Source organism: Melozone crissalis, unplaced genomic scaffold (genome assembly GCF_028551555.1).
Source record: "Melozone crissalis strain CALT ecotype California unplaced genomic scaffold, PUWL_Pcris_2 ptg000042l_1, whole genome shotgun sequence".
Classification (NCBI taxonomy): domain Eukaryota; kingdom Metazoa; phylum Chordata; class Aves; order Passeriformes; family Passerellidae; genus Melozone; species Melozone crissalis.
This window is the reverse complement of record NW_026535820.1, coordinates 51,845,597-51,865,823: the sequence shown is the minus strand read 5'-3', so window position 1 is coordinate 51,865,823 and position 20,227 is coordinate 51,845,597. Positions and strand designations below refer to the sequence as shown.

General features: G+C 39.0%; 1 protein-coding gene across 1 annotated transcript; it reads right to left on the bottom strand.

The window, feature by feature from the left end:
• Positions 1–17,472: 17,472 nt before the first annotated feature.
• Positions 17,473–18,870, bottom strand: MC4R (melanocortin 4 receptor). The gene is made up of 2 exons (XM_054285078.1): positions 18,704–18,870; positions 17,473–18,551 (listed from the first exon to the last, which is right to left on the bottom strand). The coding sequence occupies exon 2, from the start codon at positions 18,466–18,468 to the stop codon at positions 17,473–17,475; it is 996 nt and encodes a 331-aa protein (XP_054141053.1). The 5' UTR covers positions 18,469–18,551; positions 18,704–18,870.
• Positions 18,871–20,227: the final 1,357 nt, after the last annotated feature.

Sequence of the window (20,227 nt, the reverse complement as noted above, 5' to 3'; positions counted from 1 at the left end):
TTTTACCTAGAAATTTGAGGCACCTGTGCTCCTACAGCCCATGGAGGTCCATGGTGGATCAGATATCCACTGCATCTACTGGACAAGCCCAATTTGGAGCAGGGGAATGATGTGGAGAGTCCTCCCCCTAAGGAGGAAGGAGCAGTAGAGACAATGTGCGAGGAACTGATCACAAACCTCATTCCCTCATCCCCTGCACCACTGTGGGGGAGGATGCAGAGAAATTGTGAGTAAAGTTAAGCCTGGGAAGAAAGCAGAGGTGTGGAGAAGACGTTTTTAAGATTTGGTATTTGACTGGCAACAAATGATACTCATTTCCCTCAGATGAGTCTGCTTTGCACATAATGGTAATTGGTGGGTGATGTCTCGCTGCACTTGGCTCAGGAGACTTCATTTGTATTTTCTCTCCCCTGTCCAGCTGAGGATGGGAGCAATAGAGTGGCTCTGGTGGGCACCTGGTGTTCATTCAGGGTCAAACCACCACAATTTTAATGAATTTTCCATAGTTTTTTGATCTTTAAAATCTTTATCCAGAATTTTCAGGAGATGATTCAGAGTTTGCTCTTCAAACACCTCTTCCTCTTCCAGCCCCTCCAACCAGATCACTGCCTAACAACCCAGTCTTCAATTATTAGTCACTTTGCTACATGCTGTTCTTTTTTTCAGAAATAAATGAAATAATAAGTCTCCTTGGAGTGGAAAGAAGAACTTTTTCATATGCAGGAAAGCTTCAGAGAGCATGCATGAAACTTAGAGCAGTTGTCCAGACAGTCTGCAGATTTAAGAATCAGCAGTGAGACTCACTCAAAAGATAACTTACAAAGACTTTTAGAAGTCATACACAAAGAAATTTTGATCAGAGAGGAGGATCAGGATAATAATAAGTAGGATGAACTCTGGGTAGAAGGATCTGATGTGATTGCAGGCAAAAAGCAAAAAGAGAGAAAAAAACACACTAAAAGTGCTTCAATGAAATTCTGAATTTGGATTAGGAAGACTAAATTGTCTTCAACTGAAAATCCTCCAAAAGCATTTCTGTGTCATTACTCCATCTTGATTTTTCCCTTGTGCAAGTAATATGGACAATGTCCAGTTCTTCTACTTGTAAATTTTGTTTCAAATATAAAGCAAATACCAAATATCTGCAGCATGCTAGTGAACCTGTAGCAAGCTAAAAAAAATTATTTAGCACCCTAATGAGCAGGTCTCAAAAATCCCAACTGCATGTAGACAAACTTTTGTATCTAGTCCTCAGCTCTAGTAACACACCTGAGCTTTTCTACCTGAATGAGACAAAAAAGTTTTTGTTGTCATTAGAATGAAATAGTCTTTGGGGCTGTATTTCGCTTACCAAGAGCTATATCCACTTTCAGGGTACAATTTAAAGATTTTGAATCCTCATTACCACTTTGATTTAAAGATTTCAGATTATTCAGTTTGTAATGAGCAAAAATTTACTTATAAGAGACAATTGTCTAGGACATAAGTTGCTTGTTGTTCCCTAGTGTTGCTGCCAAAGGGTTGTTCTGGATCACATTCACCAGCAGCTTAGTGGTACTGCAGACCTTTCTTTTGAAAACTGGAAATCTGGGAGTCCATTTTGTTACACCTAGGCCAGGCCATGTCACCTCTGCATAGGCAGATGTTTCCACCTCTGCCATGCCTAGCCTAAGAAGCTACACTTAGAGTCACCATTAATTAGCTAGCAAAGCCAGGAGAGTTCATTCAATGGTAGCATAAGAAAAGGCACAGAAGGCTTTCTCTTGCAGTACATTTCACTGACACTTGACAAGCTATTAATTGTTGTACATACTCTAAAATTACCTGTTTCCAACAATTCTTTTTTTTTGTACTTATTTGTTGGGATTCATAAAATTAGAGGGTTTTGAGAAAGTGGTAAAAAAGACAGGCCTCAGACAGCAGATTTGTGAACATTGTTAATACAGCGAAAAGTTTTCTAAGCAGTAGAGCAGACATGAGAAATAAAATGATAAGCCCCTGTGACTTGCCCTTATAGGTTGGAACAAGTTTATTTAATGTATATCTTTAGAAGGTTATTATGAATGAGTCTCTGTGCTTTGTCTCTCATAAACAAGCCATTGTGTTAGAAAATAAGTCCCTATTGTGTTAACTACCATTACGTGTGTTTCATATGATTGGATAGAATTATTGTCAATATGTTTTGCTCTATGTGTGATCGGCTGAAACTTAGGCTGAGATGGCTTTAGGCTACCCTGTAACGTGACGTTTCCTTGGCATTCCATTTGAATCAGAGAGCTGGAAACATATTCTGTCTCCATTGTCCTAACAAAGTACTGAGACTGATGTGTGAAATAAACAGCTCATGACACTGATTCGGAGTGTCCCGTTCCATTCATGTCTGTATATATCTTGTCGACGGCAAAATTTACGCATTAAAAGCACAATGAAAAGTGCCTTAAATAACTGTTACATTTTCATTGTGAAGCTTTTGCCTAAAAGACCTCTAAATATTACCTTTATTTACATGTTGTCACAGTAATAAATAAAGCTCTTACAGATGTGATGCATTGCATCTATTTTCCTTAAGTATTGATTTTCTGTTATCTAAGAAATATCACAAGTTAAAAAAAGCAACTACTTTTTTTCAGTACAGAGATACTGATATAAATTAAACCTAATAAAGTCAGCATATTCAAATAGAGCAGGAATTTAACCCATTCATAAGAAATCCAGGCTTCTTTAGAAATGGTTTGAAATTTTATAGCAAGGTCATATTCCCTTAATATCTCTCAAGGTCATATTCTCTTAATATCAGTATTCTCTTAATATCAAATGCATTCAAAATGTGGCAATTCACTTGTTTGAAATAGAAATGTTATTGAAATTATGTGAGAAGACATTCCAGCCAGCCAAAGAGAAGCTGCATTTGTGATAAGTAATATTTGTTGGTTCTGCCTAAAGATTCAGCTTTGAATTTTGAATCAATATCTAATGTTTTGTTTTCTAATCTCACAGGAAACTGCTTTGAAAAATATGCCTTTTTTCATTTTTTTCTGGAAAACATTGAAAATCCTTTCACTAGAAACTTCAGATAAACCTCAGATGAAGCTTTAAAAAAGTGAAAGCAGTGGAAGAAGAACAACATTAATGTACTTGCTGACTTTGATAGAGAAAAACATTTCTTTTTCAACTAAACCCCAAGAATCCATAGAAAGTTACTCGTAAGAGTGAAATTTTTTTCCACGCTTGGGTTTATGTAGTTGTAAAGAGATTGTGGTGGGCAGCATTGTGTGAAGAGCTAGTCAGAGCTTTGAAGTGATGCTATCTGCACCTTTCTTTAAGTGAAGCTCCTGGAAAAAGCTGTCAGTCTCTAGAAGTCATGTTCTTCGTCATTCTTCCATAGTGTGCTTTGTCACAACAATGACCTTTTGGGCACAGCTCTGCTGCACAGGATGCATTAAAGGAAATTTTAAAATTGGCAACAATGTACCTTCTACTTTTTCCCACACTTGCTCTCACCACCACTTTTCTGTACCTTCCTGAACTGCAACACGGTTTGCACTATTCCCTCTGCACCTTGAAGAAAAGGGAGAGAACCCCCTTTCCCCAGCCAAACACCCACCCCTCTCTCCATCACACTGGAGCTGCAACATGTGTTCCCTAGCTGCAGTGCTGCTTTTCTGCCTGCCCAAACATGCCTTCCAGCTAAGCATGCTCAGCTCCTCCCAGGAAGGAAACCTCTGGTGGGATAAACAGAAGCATGGGAAAAAAAAATAGAGGAAGAATTGTTGAGGAAAGAATAGTATGCAGCCAATATACAGTCCAACTTACTGGGGAAGAATCAATCATGGGAAGAAAAAGAGATAAAGGGAGGTTAAGACAGAGGTTTCTGAGGAGCTTTTAGAATCTCATTTTTATGATCATGTAGAAACTAGCAAATAGCACCTGGACCTTTGGGGTCTTTCAAGTGGTCACTCTGACATTAACAGGGATAAAAAAATGATGAGATGTCATCAGAGAATATTGCATTTGGGATGAAAACTTTGGTGCAAAGGTTATTCTCATTTTATATTGCACTTTCTGTATTCCCAGTAACTGTGAACAACAGTGTTATTTAAATGTCAGAGGTGAAATTCATACTTCACCAAAGTCAGCTCAGGTTTCCTAGCCACAACAAAGGGACCAGAACTGGACCAAAGACTTTCACAAGGACGTTTATAATCTCTAAATACTTATTGTTATTCTTCCTTCCACTGTATTGAATTCTCATCAGTTTCCACAATACTTTAGGATGAAGAGATGATGCATTCTGATTCTTATCATTGAAAAAAAGGAACTTTATTGTGGATTCCCTGCCAATGCTTTTATCACCCTCACCCCAAAAGCTGCAGAGACTTCTGAAGGAAAGAGAGGGAGTGGTGAGAGGGAGAATCTTTTAGAGAGAGATATCTTTTAGAGCAATTATTTGAATTTCCTAGGAAATTAAATTTATTTTACTTTCCTAGGAAATTTTTGCAGTAGTGTATAACATACCAGAAAAATCCAGCTTCCACTGTTTCAGTACTTCAGTACTAATAACTACTTTATATATGCGTGTTATATGTGATGTGTGTGTGTGTGTGTGTGTGTGTGCGTGCGTGCGTGTGTTTGTGTGTGCCCTTTCACCAAATTATATAGATATTACTTACTTTACAAATAGTCTTTGAGATAGTGTTTGTTTATCATGCTTTTGTAAAGCACTGTAAAGTACAGTGGGATCCAATGTGGTTGCAGGATTTAGGAGCTAATGTAACCAATATTTTCTTTTTAAATGAAATAAAATAAATAAAACTCTGGCTAAACATGCAGAGCAGTTAATCTATTTTATATTTTTTTTTACATACAAGAAAATAGTATACAAGGAGTGCTAAATCACTTGAAAGAGGTCATCATAATTTTGTGAAATCATTTAACGAATCTGATGTATCACTAGGAAAGTTTTACAGAACACTTATTCCATTAGGTTTGAGCAGGGGTGTAAAGATTTTATTAAGCAAAAACAAACTCCCATATGCTAGAAAATTAGTGAAGACTTCAATATACCAAAACAGATGAGCACAGATGTAAAGGGACAATGATTTTGGGACAATCTGACATTCATGCAATATACTTAAAATAATCTACTGCAGACTTGTTCTAGTCAACATCACAATCTTATTGGGCTGTTGCAGCAAGAGTTCCAAATTGCACTGATCTTATGGCCGAAAATCTAAGAAATAAAGTAACTGCTTTAGAGTTGAAATGCATTTCTTACTTTTGCACTTCTGGCTTGTCTAAGATTCCTGTAGTTGGCACCTGGGAGAATTTTGGGAATGTAAGTAAAATGTACGTAAGGTGTCTGCCCTGAAATGCTGCAGATATGGTAGCATAGAAAACATGGCTAAGGACAGCCAAGTGAATTAAGCAGTAAAAGCAGTGCAAAGGAAACCCTAAAAAAAATAGATAATATTTCCTGAATCAAGTTGCATTGTTATCTTTCTTTCAAAATTGATTTTGAGAGCAGGCTTCAGCAAAGTACATTTGTTAGTATAATTAGAAGTCAGGTTCTCATTAGAAGCAATCATTAAGCTATATGTATATAGAAAAGTGAATGCTTTTCTGCTTATTTCCAATGTCCTATTGTCTGCGCCTATCAAAGTTAGCACCTGTTAAATATCAGTACTTTTGTAACAGGGAACTCTTCAGTAAATTTCTCTGAATCTCTGTTTCTAGCCAAAGAGATTACAGTCCTGTTCCTCATAGTGTCTTAATTGCTCAACTTATTTAGGTATCAGTCCTTTCAGAAGTTGAAATCTTTACCAATTTCAGGCCATTTTATCTTAAGGTTCACCTTGGAACTAAATTTTCTCTGTGTTTCCTTTATAGAGCAACAATAAATGGAAGCTCAGAAGCTCATCTTGTGCTTTTTGGACTGGTAATGTTAAAGCATTACGTGATCTCTGAAGCACAGTAATAGCCCAGAAACATGACTGGAAAGTCCTTGAGGAGATGATAAATCTCCCCAGCTTCACAGACAAATGCTCTGTGTATTATACTTCATAGGACAGGAAGCTGGGAAAATTATTCATCACCTGGATCCTGAAACTGCAATTCCTTTCAGTCATTTTAGTGATCCCAGCTAAGACTGCCGAAAGGAGCAGATTTTGGAGAGGGACTGCATGATCCCTTCAGGATTGCTATAAAGCCAGACTATTCCTCAAGCTATGCAAAGGCTGTGAGAAAAGAAAACAACTTCACACATTTTCTTTCTCAAACTGATTTTAAAAATCAGTTTCTTTATTAAAAAATGTTGCTTGTTCTCATTATTTCATTTGAATTGCAGAGTTGTAATTGAAAAAGGAATTGACCATTGCCCTGAACTGCAAACTCATTAAGCTAATACTGAGTCTGTGGCATACAAAGCAGTCTCCAGCTGCCTCTATCACCAAGGGTTATGCTTTAGAAATTTTCTCTTTTGAGTCAGGATGTGCAGCAAGAGAGCACAGTCCTTGAAGTGTTACCTCCTGAAGACATGGCCACCTTTCCTTTCCTGGCAGATATAGAACTTGGAGAGGGCAACACAGGACAAAGGATGAAAGAATTTGGAGGTGTCACCCAAGAAACTGTGTCAGCCAAAAGATATGCTTGTAAGGAATTATTTTAGAAATGCATCAGTATAATACAACCAGAGTGAAGTTCTTCACCTAGCACAGAATATTGGAATGCTTTCTTTCCTCTGGCTAGCTGCCCCTAGGGAATTAAAACATTTAAAATGCATGCAAAAAAATTTACCATCTCAATGCACACATGTGACAGATAGGATTGATTTTGTTTGGTTTTTTGTTTTGTCTGGTTTATTTTTTCTCTTAGTAGGTGTTATGGCTGGAGCATTAGATGGAGGGATTTGTAAGTTAAGGAGCTTTATAGGTCTGAGGTCAAAGAGCAGCTTCTGCCCCTGTTTGTCAGGCACTAAAGTTGCTTCCCTGGGCACTCTTCAGTAACCAGAGCTTTGTACATTCAGCTGTCCTGAGGATGCACCCTATGCTGCAGTTGACATCTAGTATTAAAACATTCGGCATTTCTAAATTACTTCTAACCCCTGAATTGTTGTTACTCACATTAGTGCTCCATTTTGAAAAAGTGAAAGTGAAACATAGATAAATTAATTATGAGGTAGGATTAATCAGGAGGAAACATTTTCTACTCAATATTTAAAGAATCTCAAGGTAGAGTTATCTGGCCTACAAAATTATTTCCCTCTCAGATCTCTTTTTGGCCTTCTAATTAGAAGTCTCCAGGATATTTAAAGCCTTTTAAGAATCTGAGCTAATAAAATGGAAAATATTATTAAAAAAAAAAAGGCAAAACGACAGAATCTTCATTCTGCAGTCCCAGCATCTAATAAGAAAAAAAGAGTACCTGTATTTTGAAAGATATGCCAATTTTTATCTCTTTGTATCACCTTTATGTGTTCCTTCATGAAATTAAATAAAAAAATGGCCTCTGCAACAGATACTATTATAAGCTGAAGTTGGAGCCACCAGGTCACAGCTTACTGTACAGCTAGCACTTCACTTTGAGCCTAAGTAGCTGTCAGATTTACAGAAGCAATATTATTCTGATGAGTTGGTTTTATTTCATTTTTTACCTAAGTCACATCCAATCTTTTTGAGGCTGATCCTTTGTTAAAACAGAGGCCATAGCAACTGCATCACAAGAAGATGTTGGATGCCTTTAAACCAGAAAATGAATGGAAGAACATGTACAAATGTTTTTTCTTGCCCCTGTTTTCATCATTAAGAAATTAATGTTTGCAGCTGAGATTTCCTGGTCATCTGCAAAGGCTCTGCAACAGAAAAGAGGGATACCAAACAGACATCATAACTTCTGGCTGCATTTTGAATTCTTTCATTAGGCAGCAGATACAGTGAATCAGGAAGTTTCACTGATATTATTTAGGGGAAGGAAGAAAGAATATATGATGACTACAATATTCAGGTTAAGACACTAAATCTCTGAAGGCAAGAAATATAGCCCAAAAGGAACTCAGAGTCCCTCTGACTTAGATAAGCACTTAATGATTTTGTAGTAAATTACATTTTCCCACAAGAATTTTTTTTGTTATTTCTTAAAGCAACACAGGAAGGTAAGAAATGTTGTGAATGCATTTTACCTCTTCTTTCCATATCCTGCAGGAGAACTAAGGCCTTATGAAGACACATTTTCACAGTGTCTCATAAGGCACTGGCTGGCTAACCTGCTGTAGCCACAATGTGTAGGGGGAGAAGGTTGTAACTCAGGACACAAATTCAGAACTCTGCTTTTCTTTGTTTACCCAGATACATAAAAAATTCTTCATCTCCCTGAGCAACTCTTTGGAGTTTCCTGAGCTCAGAACTAAATGAGTTTCTAAATGACAGTTAAAATTATATTTTTCAGAATAAATTAAAATTTTCCATTAAGCACCTACACCTTTATCTCTTGAGTGTCCCAATATTTGAATAGCAATCACAAGATTGAAGCTAAAGATGGATAAAGATGGCAGATGTTTAAGATCCAGCTCCATGATTGATGGAACATCAAAACCAATTGTAATTATTTTTGTCACAAGTGCATGTGCTGGCAGTGTTAAAATACAGATATTTGAAGTGATAGCTCTTCCCAAAGTATCTCTGTAGCTGCAAACTAAAATGCCCAGGAGATAAATCATAGAGACATAAAATCATGTTTTGGATTGGAAGGACCTTTCATCTCGTTCCAATCCCTCTGCCATGGGGTGGGACACCTTTCACTAGACAAGGTTGCTCCAAGCTCCATCCAGTTTGGCCTTGAACATTTCCAGGAATGGAGTGTCCACAACTTCTTTGGGCAACCTCTTTCAGTGTCCCACCACTCTCTTAATAAAGCATTTCCTTATAATACCTAGCCTAAACCTACTGTCTTTCAGTTTAAAGCCATCACCCCTTGTCCTGTCACTACATGCCCTTGAAAAAGTCCCTTTCCACCTTTCTTGTAGGCTCCCTTCAGGTACCAGAAGGCCAGAATTAGGTCATCCCAAAGCCTTCCTTTTCCAGGCTGAACAAACACAATTCTATCAGCCTTTCCTCACAGGAGAGGAGCTTCATCCTTCTGATTACCTTGATGGCCTCCTCTGAACTTGCTCCTATAGGTGCATGTTCTTCCTGGGCATCTCAGAGCTGCTGGGATGCAGCACTGCAGATGGGGTCTCACCAGAGCAGAGGGGTAGAATCACCTGCTGGCCATGCCGCTTTTGATGTAGCCTAGGATTCCATTAGGTCTTCATCAGAAAACCTAATTTGCCTCATTAAGAGTAAAACAGCATCCTACACTCTGTCTTAAACAGCCTGTTTTTATCTAAATTTCACTTGACAAGACAGCACCTTATTCACTTCATTGATTTTACTCCCACAGACAAATCAAAAAATTACACTTATTTGAAGGGAGAAATGGACTCTTCATCCCATTAGTGACCATGACAGTATTTTTCAATATCTACATACAGCCAAATGATGTGATGTAAAGCTTCATGAACATTTCCAATCTATGCAGACCATCACAACATTTCTTTCAGAGCTAAAACAGTTGAGATCAAAAGAATCTTAAAAGCTGGGAATGGATCAGATGGTGCCCTGTTTATAATTCTGTGTTTGATAACTCAGGCACTGCATGTGGCAGAAGGAACTGAGGTTTCATAAAGTGACCACAATATTTGAATACTCAAAGGATATTCCAGCTTTCAGGATATTTGGATACACAAAGGATCTTAACTTTGTGGCATCCAAAATCAGCATATTTAGTTCTCTATGGTATTCAGAAGTAAGTAAATTCTTCTTAAATCTTAGGTAATATCTGGCTAAAAATATATGCACTTTATGGTATGCACAGGGTGTACGAAGTTCCACAGTCCTTTCATTTTAGCCCAGATTATATTACTGACAAAGCTCTTACTGGGACAGTAGTTCTGAAGTTAGTACAAAGATATGTGTGAAACATGGCCCCTTCAAAGGCCTGTAAGAGCATGAAACCATCTTTAGAAAATAACCTGAACGAAAATCAAATTAGTTTGCTCAGATTTTACCTCTGAGTTTTTACCAATACCCTCTTTTCCTTAGACAGACAAGTGCTATCCCTTGCTTTCAGGGAAGAGAACAGCTGGGGTCACCTGGTTCCTCTAAGGCAGTGAGAAACATGGGATTTCCTGAAAGAATGCTTGGCAGATATGGATTCTCCATGCTGGGGCCAGAACAGAATTTACAGTCCAAATCCATTTAATCTCCCTTGAAATGCCAAAATGTTGGATATTGAATTCCTGATATGAAAGCAGATTTTCAAGTCTGAATGAAGTTTGAAAAAAATGAAAATGGGTTTTCTCTTGCTTCAGCTGACTCCTCAGAAGATTCACTCTGAGTCCTTTGCTTTGGGCAGCTATTTGGTGATGAATAGTCCCAAACTGAGGGATACTGGTGTACACTGGTATACTGTACACAAATAAGGAAAATTTCTACCTGCAACACCTTTAGTATTGCATAGAATAACATCCTATTTGACCTGGAGATAGTTCTTACAGAGAAGCACAGTCCTTGTCTTAGGGGGATAATTAGGTTTGTCTGTATTATTTTGAGCACTGTATTTCCTTGGGTGAAGCTGAAGATAATAAGAATAGGAAAGCAATTACATTCACCTCATCTCCCCAGCAAAAACTTTGGGATAATAAGTAAAGATTTGTTTTTATCAAACCTGAATTATTTGCATTTGTCTTCATGCACAGACAGGATTTTTTCCAGTCTTGCTGTGGTTGCTTGTGTATTCAGATAATTGGAAGCATCAGTGATAATGTATGGTGCACACTGCAAGATGACTTTCAATGCCTTAATGTAAAAACCCTCGAGTCAATCAGAACTTGGCAGGTTAGTACACAGGCAGTTAAATCTCTGGGGAGATATCTGCATAGTTCCTGTTATCCAGAAAACTTTCAGTCCACCACTTGGAAAAGGCTAAATTGGGAGAGTATGAAAAGTGATTACCTCGATGCTAGCAATTTAATGTGTTGTTTTTTGGTTGCTTATTTTTTTTTAATTCAGACATCATCTTTTGTTTCCCCCTTCCAGCAGAAAACGAAGTTTTGCCTTTTTTTTTTTTTTTTTTTTTATAAATCAGCTTTCAGGCTGTACTGAATACAGCTTTAGAAACCTCACTGAGTGTTTTTTATGATGTACTTGAAGGGTGTTTGTTGAACTCTGAATGACCTGAGCTTGCATTAGAAGAAATCTCAGAAATTCACAGAGATATTATGGCAAGACAAGCTATTTGTATAGCAAATATTATCTTCATAATATGTTTTAATTCCTCTGCACTTCAAAATGGTTGCTGTTTTTTTGCTCACCCACTGCCTTTACAAAGAATAAAGCTATTTCATGCTTGTTTCAAATATATTTAAATATAGAAAATTGCAAACCTACATCATTTTTGGTTTTCATTTGGCCACCTGAGAGAATATGTGAATGACTTTTCATCAATGCATGGCACAACACAAGCAAGATTTACAATGGAGCCCCAGCTCACAGAGGGGCTGCAGCCTCGCCTGCCAGTCCTGCAGGGCTGGGTCCAGAGGGATGTGCCAGGGACAGAACCTGGTGGTACAAGTCTGGCTGCCATTTCCACACAAAGAATGAGCATCAGTTAGGAAAGGTGGATATTTTTGAGGATGGAGATAATAGAAATAAGATAAGATTCAAAGACATTAATGAGAAGCTAATAACAGATTTCAAAACTCTATAATGGCAGCTCTTCAGAAGGAAAGAGCCCAAGAAAGGAGCATTTTGTGCTGATTTGTTCATCTCAGGGGGGAAAAGTGGCAGAGAGGAGCTGATGTGGACTGGCTGCAGCCCCTCCTTCTCCATCCCCTGTGATGTTCTGGGGAGAAGGTGGAAGAGTTGGCAGCGAAGGAGTGAGGTTGTAGCTGAGAAGAAGGCCTGAGGAAGAATGGTGTAATTTTAACATTTGTATTTTTTTTCCTACTAGCTGAACCACTAAGCAAATATTTTAATTTTTCATAAATTAATTATTCCCAAATCAAGTTTGTTTTGTCTGTGATAGTGATTGATAAGTGATAATCCTGTTTTCATCCAGACCCGTGAGATTTCTCATTTCTGTTCTTCCTGTTTTCTCCCCTCATCCCACTCATGGGGCATGAGCAAGCAACTGGGTGAGGTTTTGCTGGGGAGCAAAGTCAGCCACACCATGCAGACAGGGCGTGACTTGGAAAACTCAAATTGATGGCAGTGTAGAAATACACAAATACAGAAATAAACCAAGCATGAAGGCTAATAATTGAAACGAATTAACAATATTTTCAAGGGAGCAAAACCAGTAAAAGCAGAACAGATTAATACTTTTACATTAAAAACTTGAAGGGGATGATCTGAAAATGTCTTTGTAAGTGCACAAAGTGAGGAAAAATTTGGAAAACATCTAGGAAAACAGAACCATTGGGAAAAAAGGGGAAAAATCCAAGAAAGGTTAATTCATAACTTGGCTTATATGACAATGAGCATCTATAGTTGTAGTTGAGGACTCCTATGACATGTGAAGACTTTTTTTGGTGAGAGAAGTATTTTATGCAAAAGGGAAACTTTATGATATTTGAGATTTGATGAAAGGGATCAGAATATTAAGTTAAAATCTAAGGTAATTTCTGGATAAACAATTAAGATTTCATGCCTAAGGGTACAGTTCCTTCCAGTGGGATTGAGACTGCAATTCTTATGCAAGCCTATAAGCATTACAGTGTGTTATAAATAACATCAAAGTTCACCAGAATTAGGTTTGAGGATGAGGGAGGCCTCAATAAACACACTGTATAACAGGATCAGTTTAATGGCAACTGAGGAATTTTTGGATTGCATTAATAACATGTACACCACACATCTTTAAAAGGCATAACTGAATGTATTGCTGCATGTTTAATAATGTGAATCTATTAGAGCATTTATTCTTGCTTCCAGATAACAGCATGTTTCAGGTGTAAAAGACATTTTGGGTCATCATTCAAAATCTGCTGTACTGCGATCAACTACATCCTCTAAGTGCTTTTCGGAGTCTTTTGCTTCGTTACAAAACTACTTCAAAGCTAAGGAAATGTATCTCTTGAAGAAGAAAGACATTTCCTTCAAAAGTTTTTTGTGCAAAATTTAAGTCACTTATTGGGAAAATGTGGAGAACACTACCATCAATTTCTAGCTCAGGAAAAGGCTTCATTCTAGGAGGATGAATAAATCCATTAGACTCTGTTTTCCAGCAGAATTAAAAATGTAAATCCTTACACCTGTAAAGTGGAGACAAAACCATTTCCTTGCTGCAGAAGGACATGCCATTGCTGCTGTATTTGGTTTGCATCAGCTGCTTCTGTAGAAGCTGCCAGAAGCTTCCTCCAGGTCTGGCAGAGCCAATGCCAGACAGCTCCAGGACAGACCTGATGCTGGCCAAGGCTGAGCTCGTTAGAAACCATGGCTACTCCTCTGACACAACATATCTAAGAAGAAGAAGAAAAGAAGTTACGGATCTAATGTGCAGATCTAATTGCTGCCAAAGAAGAGAGTGAGAACATGTGTGATGAGCAGCTCTGCAGACACCAAGGTCAGTGGAGAAGGAGGGGCAGGACGTGCTCCAGGCACTGGATCACAGGCTCCCCTACAGCCCATGGAGGTCCATGGGAGTGCAAAAATCCACCTGCAGACCCACGCCAGAGCAGGGGGATGCCCAAAAGAGAGCTCTGAACCTGCGGGAAACCCATGCTGGAGCAGGCTCCTGCTGGGAGCTGTAGACCTGTGGAGAGAGGAGCCCACAGTGGAGCAAGTTTCCTGGTAGGACTTGTGATCCCATGGGGATCCCATGCTGGAGCAGACTGTGCCTGAAGGACTTCTCTCTGTGGAATAATGACCTACACTGGAGGAGTTTGTGAGGAACTGCTGCCTGTGGGATGGCCTCACATTGGAGAAGTTCACGGAGAACTGTCTCCCGTGGGAGGGACTCTGTGGTGCAGCAGGGGAAGGATTACTCTCCTTGGGCAGTTGAAGGAACAACCATAGGCCCCATTCCCTGTCTCCTCGTGCCCCTGGGAGGGAGGAGGTAGAGCTGGGAGGGAGTGAGGAAGGGAGGGGTAGAGGGAAAGTTTTTTTAAGATCGTATTTTACTTGTCATTATTCTGCTCTGATTTTGTTAGTAATAAATTCAATTAATTTCCCTAATTCAAGTCTGTTTTGCTCATGAGCAAATAATTCATGAGTGATCTCTCCTGGTCCTTATCTCAACTCATGAATCGTTCGTTATATTTTCTCTCCCCTGACGAGCTGCAGAGGAGAATGAGAGAGAAGTTTTGGTGGGTGTCTGGCATCCAGCCAGGGTCAGCCCACTACAGTTACCTAACATGACCAAAATGTTAAGTGCTAAAGCAATTGCAGTCCTAGTCATTTAAAGAAAGAAATCACAAATTTTCTTGGAATATTTTCAAATAGAAGAACAAAGCTCCAGAAAATTGACTGTGGAAAATAATCCTCCACTCCTCCCACTCTCCAACAAGCTAGATTAATTTATTTATCTTTTGCAACAATAATTCCTATGGTTCTGGCAAACTGATTCAGCTACTCAGAAGAAACAGACTATTTTGGAATAGAAAAATTATCTATGTAGCTGGTGTTCCAACAATTTCAATGAATTGCACTCTCCAAAATGATACCATGAAATGAAAAAGTTCTCCTAATTAGATGAAGTTTCTTTTAATGGAGTTTCTTTAATTAGAAACTCCATTAAAAATATGTATATACATTTATCATTATGAAATAAAGAAAGAAGTGCTGCTAAACAGGCTCACAGCTGCTAAAGCTCTAGAATAAGCTAGTTTTAGAATTTATATTTATAAATGAAATTTAGAACCTAATGGTGTCACAACTGCCTTGATTAGTCTTAGTCCAAATAAGTATTAAAGAGATACACACTGGGTTTTTTGAAAAACAGCCTCTTCAGAAATCAGAGGTATCTGCTCTTGTGTATCTGAAGGGGAGAAATAGACTTTCAAAGTAATATCCAGAGCACCTAAGGTAGTATTTTACTCTTTGGTCACTTTCTTAGGGGCCCTCTCTGCACCCATGAACTACAAAAGGAAAAGCTGGAGCCCCCAGTGTCATAATTTACAGTCCTAAAACAGTGATACAAAGAAAGGCACAGCAAAGATCAAGTAGGATTTATGCCTTGTTAAAACTGGCAACAGTATTTTCTTTCATTACTACTTGAGCATTTTTGTATTGTGTCTTGTGGGAGAAGGAAAGGCCTTTAGTAAAGCCCACTGGATTTTTGGATAGAATATTAATTTAAATGCATTCATTTCTTTCTCTGCTTGGACTTTAGTTCTCCTCCTTTGGCATTTTTTATTCTATACCCAGTGGAACCAGGTATTATTGAAACATTTATAGTTTCTTCCACAAGAAAATAGCAGAGTTAATGTAGTAAATATATTTCAATACCCTTAACACTGTGACTGTTATGATGTGGAAATACAATTTTTAAAACTGACGAAAGGCAATAGTGGTGGTGCAAGCAGCAAGGCCCATGGATTGGCCCAAGCACAAGAGAAGGCTGTAGGAGACCTGATGTTGGTGCTGTTGGTCTACCAAGAGACTTCAGTGCACAAAGTCAAATTATTTTCTTGCTCTTCCTATAAATAGTTGAAGTTAAAACCACTGAGACTCACCCTAAGTCCTTCATGCTCTTTAAGAGAGGAGCAAATGTAGTTTTACAATATCCTGAAAAGTTACCCACAACTGAAATATCAGCTTCTGTCTGGAGAATCCGAGAGAGCAACCATTGGTCTCTTTGAATAGCTTTTCATTGTATGTTTTTCTTTGATGAAGAAACTAGCAGCTGGAGAGAACAATCTGCTTCCAGGAAAATAAATAGGACTGATCATCCTGTTTTTCATTCATTCACTGTTCATCTTGGTGAAAAGCAAATAGTCAGGTTTAAAGCCTGAGTCGTGTTTTAATTTTGAGTTTTTAAACCAGAACTCTCCAGGCTTTCTACAAATTTCACTATGTTTTATACTTTCTTGGAATAAATAAATTACTTTTTTTCTATTTGTATAGAAGCTGATATGGTCCAGATACTAAGGGATACCTTCACAGAACCCTGTGTAGTCACATTTGTATTTTAAATGCCCCCTAAATTACTAACACCAGGTCCTTAAAACAACCTGTGAAGAGAGTGGAATTTTAAGGTGAAACTGAGGCAGAGAGTAGGTGCCTGCAAATGTGAATGATGCTGAGCATGGGTAGCCAGACTCCTCAGCAGGCACTCATTCCATGTGACAGCATTGCCCCTCCAAAGCCCACATGGTCCACAGTATAGGCTGAGGTGCTCAGACCAAATTAACACCTGCCTTCACTCCTGTGTAAAGATCCTGGCAGTGGATCCCATCTGCTCACAACACACTTCACAATACAGGGCAGCTTGTTTTCAACGAAGATGTACTTTCGTCTGGAGCACAGAGTCCTTATTCCCCACAGCACCTCAGAACAAGGACTGAGTGTTCCAATTGAACTTCTCTCTTTATCTTCACCAGCTAAATCTGTCGGCAAATTTTTGCACTGCTGCAGGCACTGTCAAAGTTAATATTGTGCCTGTTTCATGGCTGAATGGAGGGAGCTAGTTTGCCTTGATGCCAGTCTAGTAGATATATCGAGGACTGTTTGATGCTCCAGGGAGCAATTTAAATTTTGTAAAAAGGTACTCTTATACATACAGCAATCACCTTGAAGACAAACCCAGCCCAAAGCCCAAGCATTCAACTGGCTGTGTAGCAAGTGTTTGAAAAATCTTCTTGTGGGCAATAACTATAACAAAAAATAGAATTCCCGCTGGGAAGCAAAACAAGAAGGTTCAAAATGTATAAATACAACTTGTTGGCTTCACTAGCCTTTCTGAAAAATCTGCTTTCTAATTCCAGAGAACCCTTAATCCACTAATGTAGAAGCATATGCTCTATTCTTAGCTGAATACAATGTAGTTGATACTATAATTGCTTCAACAGAATAAGAAACAATATCAGCCAAAGTGTACTGTAAATCAGGCAAGATATTTATTTTGTCAGCAGTTGGAATATATAGCTGCTCATGTTAGTTACTATTTCACATTCATCAATACATTTATTTGCTTACTTACAAATTGGCATGAAATGCTACTGCTCTTTCTAGCCAAATAAATTACAAATTATAGACATCATGAATATTATACATAAATATGAGTTCCACATGAATGGAACACAAGAATGGGGGGGAGGGAGAGACAGAAAGAGGTGCTCACTCTTAAAATTTAAACCAAATTCTGCTGAGGAAAAGGATCCAAAGGCTTGGAAATCTGTGCTGCCTGTTGTGTACATAGTAACATATCCATCCATTCAGTTTAATATTTGCCAGGGAAATCACAAAGCCCTCTCAGGCTACAGCAGCATATAATCTCCTTGAATGTTTTCCTGAGCTCCTGACTCCGGAATGCATAGATAAGTGGATCAATGATGGAATTGCACATGATGAGGATGAGGTAGAAATTAAAGTGGGACATGAAGCACACACAGTAAGGGTTGTAGGGGCAGGAGATGTAGAAAATCAGGTGTAGGAAAAACGGAGCCCAGCACACAACAAAAACTCCAATCAGGATGGTGAGAGTGATGGCCCCTTTCATGTTGGCCCCTTGGCGAACAGGACCAGTCCCTGGAAGAACAGCAATCTTTTTTATGTGCATACGAGCCATCATAAACATGTGGACATAGAGGGATGCCATGAGAATGAGCATAGTGAAGAACATGCTGATCAGGCAGATGATGACAACACTGCTATCAGAGTAAATGATGAACAAAATGCCTGAGACTGTGCAAGCAGCCCAGATGCACGTGATGATAACCCCTACACGCTTCACTGTCATGATATTATGGTACTGGAGGGCGTAAAAGATAGTAAAGTACCTGTCCACTGCTATTGAGAGAAGACTGCAAATTGATGCAAGCAAGGAACTGCAAATGACTGAGTCGATGACATTGTCAATGTTTATGGTAAAGCTCTGTGCATCTGTGTCTGTGTTGTTTAGCAGCGTGATGACAATGGTTTCTGATCCATTAGATACACTCACTAGCATGTCAGCCACTGCCAAGCTACAGATGAAGAAGTACATGGGTGAATGGAGGTTCTTGTTCTTGGCTATGGCCACAATGACCAGGACGTTCTCCAGCAAGCTGATGATGCCCAGGGTCACAAACACTTCTGGGGATACAAAGAGTTGCTCGTAGCAGCCTCCTGAGGAGTGGCCCTTCGCATTGGGCTCGCTGGCTCCTCCGTGCAGTCTGTAGCTGTGGTTCCAGAAATGGAGAGGCTGGAGTGTCCCACGATGCTGGGTGAAATTCATCTTATGGAGATCCCTTTTGGCTTCCTGCTTCTAAAAATCCCGTTCCTTTTGCATTCCTTTGAAAACCTTCTTTGGCTTTTCAGCTTGGGGGGGAAATAAAAAAGTAAAATAAGCTATGACTGAGGCAGGCAGCAGTTCAGAACACTTTGACTACTGTGAAAAAAATAAGATTTCATACTCAGAAGAACTGGTTTACACCCTTACAGACACAGTTTCTGATCATCATCACATTTACCTTGGTGATCTATGTCACAGAGTCCCAACAGTCTCTATGTGTGCATCAGATCCTCCCATGTGGTCAGTTCCTCTTTAGCTCACTGGGATGCTGCAAGGCTTTTTGGTGCTTTCCATCAAAGAGATGCGACCATAAAATGCCCAAGTGACTGCTGCGGAGCAGGAGCTCTTTTCAAACTGCAAGCACCAGTCTCACTGCCAGGCAGTGCATGCTGTCTGCCTGTTTCACCGTGTGTGGAAGAGAAAAATATTCAGGGCACTCTCCGCCTCTGCTTTTCTTTCCAGCCAATGGGACTCGGGAGCTGCAGAAAGTGGAGGGGCTGCTGATTCTGAGCCTCTGCGAAACATCGCACGGCACAGCACAGTGGGTTCACATGCAGCACAAGTTACCAGTAGCTACAGGAAGGCAGACAAGCTACCAGAGATTTGCTTCTCTTCTTTAGCTTCTCAGAATAATATTTCAATGCTGATTTTCAATTAGCAAAACTTTCAGTACTGTACTAGCAATCTTACAGAATTCTTGCAGCTGAAGTGATAGATTTTAGCTTTCAGATTCTGATTTACTCTGTCTCCTTCTGTGGTACAAATTTGTTCTGCTTTGTAGGTGTGGCAAAATAAGATTAGGGTAGGAAAGCAAAAGAATATATTTTTAGTCTTCGTTCTCTCTCCTAGATCTCCTTTGCCTTGCTACTTTTCTATGCCTTAGCTGTCCATTTCTAGGATGTGTTGCAATGTTACATTATACTCTCTAGTAAGATTCTTATAATTTTTAAGATATGGAGGCAAGATAAGGACCAAAACCAACACAATCCAAAGTCACAAATGGCTTAATAAACTGTCCTAAATAAAGTAGTTTTTCCCAGGTAATAGACTTCTTAGTAATCTTATTATTGAGAAGGAAAAGAATGATGGAGTTGATTGCAGAAGCCCTGTCACCATCAAGAATTAAGATATTGGGCAGAAAAAGAAAATGCAGTATTTAGAACAGATTACAGAAATCTGCAGGAGACAAAGTTGGAACCTGTAAGAAATAGAGCTCACACAATGGCAATGATGCAAAAGCTTCAATAAATTTCCTAGAAATCCACATGGCCCAGAAGCCCCAGAGGCACAGGGATATCCCTGGCTTACAGAGCTTGAGCTGAAAGTCAGTTTGTGCGCAGTGTGTCAGGAAAAGCCTTTGAGAATAAAGAATAAAATAATGCCAAAGTAACATGAAGAGAGAGCAAAAGTTGTTTTGCTGTTACATCTTCAAGCATTGCAACTGATGTTTGAAAAACAAGTAAGCTGAATAAAGCCTAAAGCACAAATGGATTTTAAAGGCCATAGAAAAGTCAGTCACTGCACCTGAGAGTAATGTTTGCCAGGAAATTGTTTGAAAGAAAGTTTCCAGTTGACTACCAGTAAGGCTCTGGAGGGGTCTGTATCTGGTGCAAAAATCTATTTCCTATAAAATCTCAACATGTTTTCATTTTCTGTGCATTAGCTGGTTTTAAAGTGAACCAGCTAATAAAGAGGTACAGGA